Source organism: Cetorhinus maximus, chromosome 1, assembly GCF_964194155.1.
Source record: "Cetorhinus maximus chromosome 1, sCetMax3.hap1.1, whole genome shotgun sequence".
NCBI classification, from domain to species: Eukaryota; Metazoa; Chordata; class Chondrichthyes; order Lamniformes; family Cetorhinidae; genus Cetorhinus; species Cetorhinus maximus.
Window position 1 is genome coordinate 2744357 of NC_135879.1, and position 9570 is coordinate 2753926.

The 9570-nt window shown below is 44.9% G+C and overlaps 1 protein-coding gene across 2 annotated transcripts in view; it reads right to left on the bottom strand.

Moving 5' to 3' along the window:
- The window catches only part of uso1 (USO1 vesicle transport factor), a 70054-nt gene extending 60996 nt beyond the window's left edge, over positions 1-9058 (bottom strand). For both annotated transcript variants that reach the window (XM_078566292.1, XM_078566234.1), the window contains exons 1-2: positions 8905-9058; positions 317-403 (exon numbers count right to left, since the gene is read on the bottom strand). In XM_078566292.1, coding sequence (XP_078422418.1) covers positions 317-403; positions 8905-8970 — 153 coding nt within the window. In that variant the 5' untranslated portion in view covers positions 8971-9058. The remainder of the gene's footprint in view (positions 1-316; positions 404-8904) is intronic.
- Positions 9059-9570: the final 512 nt, after the last annotated feature.

Genomic DNA, 9570 nt, shown 5'->3' on the forward strand with positions numbered 1-9570 from the left:
TTATATTAGTATGTTTATTCAATTTGGATCAAAATCAATTTACCTCAACAGTGAGATGTATTAGCTCAAATAGCAGGCTGCAGAATCATTTCCTGCTGGAAGCCACATGGCCACCAAGCAATGCTTTATCTTTTTAAAAAATATACATCTCATTAACAAACAATTGAAGGGATTTTGGGATAGTGCAGGAAAATGGCATTAAAGCAGAAGATCAGCCATGATCTAACTGAATGGTGGAGCAGGCTCAGGGGGCCAAATGACCTACTCCTATTTCATGTGTGCCTAAGAGCCAATAGCTGAAAAATTGAGTATATACCTTAGACAGTGCTTTGAGTGCACGGACAGCATCTCTGCGGTCATCCAATAACGTTGAAGAGGCAACTCGGTCACACAGCTTCTGAACCTGTTCCAGAAAATGGAAGGATAACAATTTGATTATTAAACATAGACAAGGTTACTAAAGCATTTTCTTTTAACTGTATATGTCATTCAAAGGTTGGAAGCCTCTGCTAAAATTCAGTTAAGATTAGCCTTCTATGACTTTACCATCATAGAATGGTTACAGCACAGGAAGTGGCCGTTCAGCCCGTTGTGTCTATGCTGGCCCTCTGAAGGAACAATTCTCCTCGTGACACGTCCCCACATTTGTCCCCTGCCCTGCAAATTTTTCCTTTTCAGATAATGATCCAATTCTCTTTCGAAAGCCTCGATTTATCCTGCCTCCACTGCACTCTCAGGCAATAAAGCGGAGACACAGGACCAGCAACAAGAATATACCAGCTCAACACACAAGAACTATCCTGGGCAAAACATGAGCTACGCGTAAAGGAACCCTCTGACAGTAACATCGCCCTGCAAGAAACCCAGCTTGTGAACCGCTCCAGCTATCCAGCCCACATTCCCGGCTGCTAATTCATTGCAAACAGGGATAACAGGGCATACGGCCTAGCTACCTACATCAAAGAAAGTCTCACCAAAGACACAGAGAACTTAAAATCTGATGACCTCTACTCCATTTCCAAAGTAAATAAGATAACCATCACAAATGTCTACAAGCCACTAAACAACCTGTGGTTCAACATTGTACTACAGCCTGCAGCATATGCAACCATCTAGACTAGCAACTTCAACATCTAACATCACATGTGGGGGCTGCCTCAATAACAAGAGAGAAATGCTGTCAGACTGGGCCTCTGTGCAGGACCTAAAACTTGTGTACAATACAGAGCAGCCTGGCACATTCCATTCTGCCAGGTGCAAGGAGGGCTACTCACTTGACCTTTGCTTCACGACCCACGACAGCAACGGACATCTGTTGATGAGCTCCTGACAAGTGCTGCCCATCTTATCCCACTTCCAACATCGCCCAATGCTCACTCACATTGGACTTGAACTACCGTCCATAAATTCCAAGCCAAAACCATGCCAGAATCTGTGGAAGGACAACTGGGGTGTCTACTGCAGATACAATGGAAAGCACCATTAACAGATCCCATCCCTTTCCAAAAACTACAACTGCTTTACTCGACTTCACAAACTGGCAGCCACCAAATCAGCTCCCTGGGGCTTCATAAAAACTTTCAGCCTCTGCTGGGCCCCAGAAAGCGAATGGCTTCTTGACGAATACAGTGAAAATGAAGATCCTGTGACAACAGTATTTTGAGTCCTTTGATGAAGGACGCTTCATAAGATGGTGGGAAGCAACGGAGAACATTGGCTCATGTCCTTAAACGAAAGGCATGGAAACTCCTGCACCTCCCGGGAGCAGCTGAGCAACAACCAAGCGGCCAAGAACCAATGCTGATGCCGATGCTCCACAACTCCCAATAAGCTCAAAGATCCCAGCAGCTAGGAAGATAAGCGATAACAATAAAAAAGTCTTGATGCAGCCTCTCAAGACTGCCCCAGAGCAGACAGATTTCTCAAGCCCTTACACACAAGAGGAAATGGACAATGCCCTGATGGCTACAAAGTCAGACAAAGCAAGAGTCGATGGGATTTACCTAGAAATTCCTGAAGAACACTGGATGACAGGAAAGGAAGTAGTTAGCAAAGCTGTTTAATCAACATCCACAGCACAAGCATCATTCCAAATATCTGTGCCAATCAAAGGTAGAGGCTTAGTTAGAGAGAATCTTCCCTGGGAAGAGGAGATTTCTCTAGGTGCAGGCTCTGTTCCTCAACTAGTGGTATCAGCCAATTCAGCAGCTGAGTTGGAGCTTCTTTAGGTGTGATGAGTTGGAAGGATGGGGAGGGGCTGGGGGAGGAGAGGTAGAAGACAAATTGCACTGCTTCCAGAAATAATAGATCATAGAAACATAGAAACTAGGCACAGGAGTAGGCCATTTGGCCCTTCGAGCCTGCTCCACCATTCAATATGATCATGGCTGATCCTCTATCTCAACACCATAATTCCCACTTTCTCTCCATACCCCTTGATGCCCCTAATATCCAAAAAATTATCAATTTATTTCTTGAATATACTCAGTGACCCGGCCCCCACAGCTTCTGTGGTAGAGAATTCCACAGGTTGACCACCCTCTGAGTGAAGAAATTTTTCCTCATCTCAGTCCTAAATGGCCTGACCTGTATCCTGAGACTGTGGCCCTGGTTCTAGGCTCCCCAACCAGGGAAAACATCCTCTCTGCATCTAGTCTGTCCAGCCCTGTTAGAATTTTATACGTTTCAATCAGATCCCCTCTCATTCTTCCAAGCTCTGGTGAATACAGGCCCAGTTGAACCAATCGCTCCTCATACGACAGTCCTGCCATCCCCAGTATCAGCCTAGTGAACCTTCACTGCACTCCCTCTATGGCGAGTGTATCCTCTCTTATATAGAGAGGCCAAAACTGCATGCAATACTCCAGGTGTGGTCTCACCAAGGCCTTGTATAACTGCAGTAAGACATCCCTACTTCTGAACTCGAATCCTCTTGCAATGAAGGCCAACATACCATTTGCCTTCCTAATTGCTTGCTGCACCTGCCTGTTTACTTTCATTGACTTGCATACGAGGAGACCCAGATCCCTTTGTACATCCACATTTCCCAATGTAGCACTATTTAAATAATACTTTGCCTTTCTGTTCTTCACACCGAAGCGCATAACCACATTTATCCACGTTATACTGCATCTGCCATGTGTTTGCCCACACACACTTGTCTAAATCGCCCTGAAGCTTCCTCCTCACAACCCCACCCAGTTTCGTGTCACCAGCAAACTTGGAAATACTGCATTCGGTTTCCTCATCCAAATCATTTATATATATCGTGAATAGCTGGCGCTCAAGCACTGATCCCTGCAGTACACCACTAGTCACTGCCTGCCATCCGGAAAAAGACCCATTTATTCCCACTCTGTTTCCGATCTGTCATTTCTCAATCTATGCCGGTATATACCCCCAATCCCATGTGCTTTAATTTTGCCCACTAGCCTCTTATGTGGGACCTTATCAAAAGCCTTCTTGAAATCCAAATACACCACATCCACAGGTTCTCCCTTATCTATTCTACTAGTTACATCCTCAAAAAACTCCAGTAAATTAGTTAAGCATGATTTCCCTTTCATAAACCCATGCTGACTTTGTCTAATTCCGTCAATGCTTTTCAAGTGTTCTGTTACAATGTCTTTTATAATGGACTCTAGCATTTTCCCCACTACTGATGTTAGGCTAACTGGTCTGTAATTCTCTGTTTTTTCTCTCCCTCCTTTTTTAAATAATGGGGTTACAATTGCCACCCTCCAATCTGTAGGAACTGCTCTAGAGTCTATAGAATTTTGGAAGAGGACCACCAATGCATCCAATATTTCCAGGGCCACTTTCTTTAGTGCTCCGGGATGTAGATTATCAGGCCCTGGGGATTTTTCAGCCTTTAACGCCATCAATTTCTCTGGCACCATTTTTAAAATAATACTGATTTTCTTCAATTCCTCCCTCTCACTAGACCCTTGGTTCCCTAACATTTCTGGGAAATTATTTGTGTCCTTTTCTGTGAAGGCAGAACCAAAATACGTGTTCAGTTCTTCTGCCATTTCTTTGTTCACCATTATAATTTCCCCTGTTTCTGACTGTAAGGGGCCTACATTTGTCTTTGCTAATCTTTTTCTCTTCACATATTTATAGAAGCTTTTACAGTCAGTTTTTACATTCCGTGCAAGTTTACGCTCATACTCCATTCTCCCCTTCTTGATCAATCTTTTTGTCCACTTTTGCTGAATTCTAAACTGCTCCCAATCCTCAGACTTGCTGCTTTTTCTGGCGTTTTTATATGTCTCCTCTTTCGATCTAATACCATCCCTAATTTATTTTGTAATCCATGGTTGAGCCACCTTTCCTGTTTTATTTTTGCACCAGACAGGAATGAATAATTGTTGTAATTCATGCATATGTTCCTTACATATTAACCATTGCCTATCCACCGCCAACCCTTTTAGTAAGGTTCCCCAATCCATCATTGCCAACCCGTGCCTCATACCCTCGTAGTTCCCTTTATTTAGATTCAGGATCCTAGTTTCGGATTCAACTTCTTCACTCTCCATCTTAATGAACAATCCTATCATTTTATGGTCATCCTTCCCTACACAACAAAACAGTTAATTAATCCTTTCTCATTGCACAATGTCCAGTCTAGAATAGCCTGCCCTCTAGTTGGTTCCTCAAGTATTGGTCTAAAAAACCATCAGGTACACACTCCAGGAAATCCTCCTCCACAGTATTATTGCTAATTTGGTTTGTCCAGTCTATATGTAGATTAGACTCACCCATGATTACAATTGTACCCTTATTGCATGCATCTTTAAATTCCTGTTTAATGCCTTCCCTTACATCTTCATTACTGTTTGGGGGCCTGTGGACAACCCCCACCAATGTTTTCTGCCCCTTGTTGTTTCTTATCTCCACCCAAACAGATTCTATATCACGATTTTTCGAGCCAATATCCTTCTTCACTATTGCATTGATTTCCTCCTTTACTAACAGTGCTGCCCCACCTCCTTTCCCTATTTGTCTGTCCTTCCTAAATATTGAATACCCCTGGGTGTTCAGTTCCTATCCTTGATCACCGTCAATGTCTCCGTAATTGCAACTGTATCATCACTGTTTATATCTATTTGCGTTGTTAATTCATCTACCATATTGCGAATGCCCTGCGCATGAAGATACAATGCCTTTAGACTTGTCTTTTTAACCTTGTTAGTCATCTCAGCTTTATTTTGCACTTGTTTTTCGCCCGTTTTTTCTGCCTTCCACTTATGCTTCTTACTTTTCTGCCTTTCGTTTCTATCCTTGTTTCCCCCTCCTCTGTCTCCCTGCTCAGGTTCCCACCCCCTGCCATTCTAGTTTAAACCCTCCCTGACTGCACTAGCAAACACCTCCCCGCGCCCCCCCATCCCGCCCCCAACCCTGAGAGGATTAGTCCCGGTCCTGCCCAGATGCAACCCGTCCTGTTTGTACTGATCCCACCTTCCCCAGAACTGGTCCCAATGTACCAGGAATCTGAATCCCTCCTCTCTACACCATTTCTTCAGCCACGTATTCATCCGATATATCCTGTTATTTCTACTTTTGCTAGCACATGGCACTGGTAGTAATCCTGAGATGACTACCTTTGAGGTCTTACTTTGAGGTCATGACATAGGACTGCTGGCATTGATCAATTTAATCTCTGCAGAATAGCTCATTACTGAACAAGTTAATTGTGAGAAAATGAGGGACAAAAGCAACCAGGAAGGAAAGGCCAAACAATAAGCAGGCACTAAAGAGCAATGAATACGAAAAAGGGGGCCAAGGAAGAGGCTTAAAGTATACAATGAAAATGTTTCCAGCCACTACCCTGGTCTCACTGTACTGACGGTCAGCCTGGATTAGGTGGTCAAGTCCTGAAGTAGAGCTTGAATTGGCTCAGAGAAAGAGTACTACCAACTGAGCCAAGCTGACCACTACTGAAAACAACGTTTACAATTAGACTGTTGTAGACAAGAAACATATCATTCAGCCCTTCAACTTCCATCGATAGTTAAGTGGAAATCCATCGAGGTTCGTGTTAGCTTTTCCTACGTGTGACCTTATTTCTGTTTCTACTTTCATCGTATGTGTATTTTAGCTCACTGTTTCTGTGGATGCTCAGGTATTCTCTGTCAAAAAACATCTAATAAAATAAAATATATTTGCAGGAGTGCTACAGATTGGAGTTTTCCATTTATGTTTGAACTTCATTTAGACTTCAATTAGATTTCATTTAGGAATTAGGAAACGAACATCAGGTTGAGGATCCTGTTAAGTGATTTGTGTGAAGAAGCCTGGAATCATAAAATTCAAGGAAACAACCACATGTCTAAATCAACTCCATGCACTTCTTATCTAAGTAAGTACATGGCTGCTTTCATTTTCCTGATATTAATATAAGGAACGGTAAAGCATGTCAGATCTTGCCACGTGTCGATTGTGACATCTACCATGCTATTAGGTGAAGAAAATTATCAAGCATTTTACCAAAGACATAAAAGCGAATGCACTTGAATTGCCTGTGGACCTTGCAGTTACTGACTTGATGCTAACAGGAAAGCAGATCATCTGCCTGCCCCCTCAGTCGGAAAATGAGACATAGCAATATAAGGATGATGAAAACACAGATGGAGGAAATCTTCATTTTTCAAATTCTACTTCTGGCAATTTATTTAAATCACCATCCAGCCAGCATTTCCCTGACAGTGAGGACAGGGACAGTCCTCTTCACCGATTAAGTGCTGTAGGATGCAAATGGTATGAAACCATGGCAAATTAAACAACCTCTGCCCATTCAGAAGTTTTAGGTTATGCACAAACAGCACAATGCTGATTTTGATCAGCTAAACAGGAGAAAGATCAATCACACCTAAACTTAAGCCTCTTTCACTGTGCTGACTGACCAGCTATGGATTTCTAGCTTTTTTCATTTTTACTTCAAGGTTCAACCTATGGTCATCTAAGATTATTTGTTTTTAATTCCTCCACAGAAAAAGGTTTGTTTCATCTGATAACTCAAGGCCAACTCAACATCGGGATAGTCAGAAAGAGTATTTCTATTGTGGCTGTTTGTAGGAATTCAGAAAATGTTGGGTGGTGTTGCTTCAAGCAATTGCGAGGCCACAGTATTTTGTGCAATGTAATAAGGAACTGAGAGATCACCAGTTTACAGTAACAGTTAAAGTGACATTCTGTTTAATTTCACAGCATTGAAACGGTATTTCTGGACTCAAATTGTGCAAATAATGCATGGACAGTGAAAATAAGCCACCTTGCTTATCAAATGTTCCTTTCACCAAAATAAATAGTTAACTTTGCCTCTAAAAAGTGGTAAGATTGCATCCAAGATCTTAAAGGCTGAAAGGTACTCAAGAGGTGTATGGCAGCAGTGAAAATTTTGGGTAGGTTTCTGGGGTGTGGCAGTAGTGCAGACCCCATACTTCCATAGTGTTAGGTCTGGTAGAATGAAAGCGGCGAGTGCTGAAGCCTGCTAGTACTGTAGTCAGGGTATTAACATTCTGAGCGATGGCATGAGGGTGGGGGATGTTAAAGAGTCCATGTCGTTAGAGAAGGAATTTACTGGGGTCTGAAAGTTATTCAGGGAGGGTTGAGAATGTCAAGAATGTGGGTCAATGATATTCACATCTTAAAAGACAGCATCAGGAAAAGGGATCTAAGGGAGGAAGAGCCAACTGAGGGAGAAGGTTCAATATGGGAATGGGATTCGTCCCAGCAGGAGATCCAACACGAGAAAAATAATAACAGAATGTCAGATTGAAGAGATCAGTTAAATTAAGACACCCAAAAAGGGAGGGAGACAGGAGAATAGGTTTCTCAGTTAGAAGCCATGAGCACTGATGAGCATAGACAAAGAGCAGCAATAGAGGGCTCGAACAATTGACAAGCTAAGAGACTGAATATCAGTCAGATTGAGAAAGAAAAAATATATTAAAAAATACTTCAAACAGAGATGGATAGAAGAGTAAGGTTACAGGAATTTAATTCCATTTCATCCAAAACTGAGCTTCCACTTCCGCAATCACGAAAGAATACTCATACCTCCATCACCTCGCCCATCCCTGCATCTGGCTCAGCTCACCTGCCCTGTTTAGCTTCTCATTCAAAAGACATAACCACAGACAGTACAGCCCTCCCTCAGTACCCATCCTCCGACAGTGCAGCCCTCCCTCAGTGCCCACCCCCCGACAGTCCGGCCCTCCCTCAGTACCCACCCCTCGACAGTCCGGCCCTCCCTCAGTACTGACCGTCTGACAATGCAGTGCTCCCTCAGTACCAACCTTTCAACAGTGCGGCACTCCCTCAGTGATGGCCCTCAGACAGTACAGCACTCCCTCAGTAATGACACTCTGACAGTGCAGCGCTCCCTCAGTACTGACCCTCCGACAGTGCAGCACTCCCTCAGTACTGACCCTCCGACAGTGCAGCGCTCCCTCAGCACTGACCCTCCGACAGTGCGGCACTCCCTCAGTACTGACCCTCCGACAGTGCAGCACTCCCTCAGTACTGACCCTCCGACAGTGCAGCGCTCCCTCAGCACTGACCCTCCGACAGTGCAGCGCTCCCTCAGCACTGACCCTCTGACTTTGTAGCACTCCCTCAGTACTGACCCTCCGACAGTGTAGCACTCCCTCTGTAGTGCAGTATAGATGTTGTGTTCTATTCTCTGGAGCAGAATTTGAACCCACAACCCGCTGATTCCGGGACAGTCTGTCACCCGCGGGTCAAGCCCGGCTTCGCTAAACCCGCTCCCTCAGCGGCCTCCCCAACAAATCCAGGCCGAGGCCTGGGGCCTAGGCCCCGAGTGAATCAGCCCGGGGCTGCGCGGCGGAGCCCCGGGTGGGTGGGTGTGTGACTGGGTGAGGATGTCTCGCTGATACTCACGGTCTCGGCGCCGCTGGGCTGGGGTCCGGCGCTCTGGCCGCCCATCACCCCGCGGAGGAAGTTCATGTTCGCCCAACGGTCACCACCCGAGCCAGCGCCGGCTCCCGGCACCCGCGCCTGCGCAAGTGGGAGCCGGAGTGCCGGTTACCGGTCGCCGCGCCTGCGCACAGGCGGGAATGGGGTGCCGGCGCCGCCAAAATCCGTCACTGCGACTGCGCGGCGACGTGGCAGCACACGTAGCCGCTCAGCCGTCGCGTCACATGCTTAAAGGGACAGTGCGGTTTCAGTTAAAGGGGCAGCGTTAATGCAGCATTGCCCCATTTAAAGAGGCAGCGTTAATGCAGCATTAAGATAAAAGCAAAATACAGCGAATGCTGGAAATCTGAAATAAAAATCCAAAATGCTCTGAAGAGTCATACAGACTTGAAACGTTAACTCTGTTTCTCTCTCCACAGACGCTGCCAGACCTGCTGAGATTTTCCAGCATTTTCTGTTTTGATTATTAATGCAACATTTCTCCATTAAAGGGGAAGTGTTAATGCAAAACTGCTTCAGCTGCAAAAAGGACTGTTAATGCAGCAAAAACAGAAGATGCTGCAAAAACTCAGCAGGTCTGACAGCATCTGTGGAGAGAGAAACAGAGTTAAGTGTTTCGAGTCCTTCTGG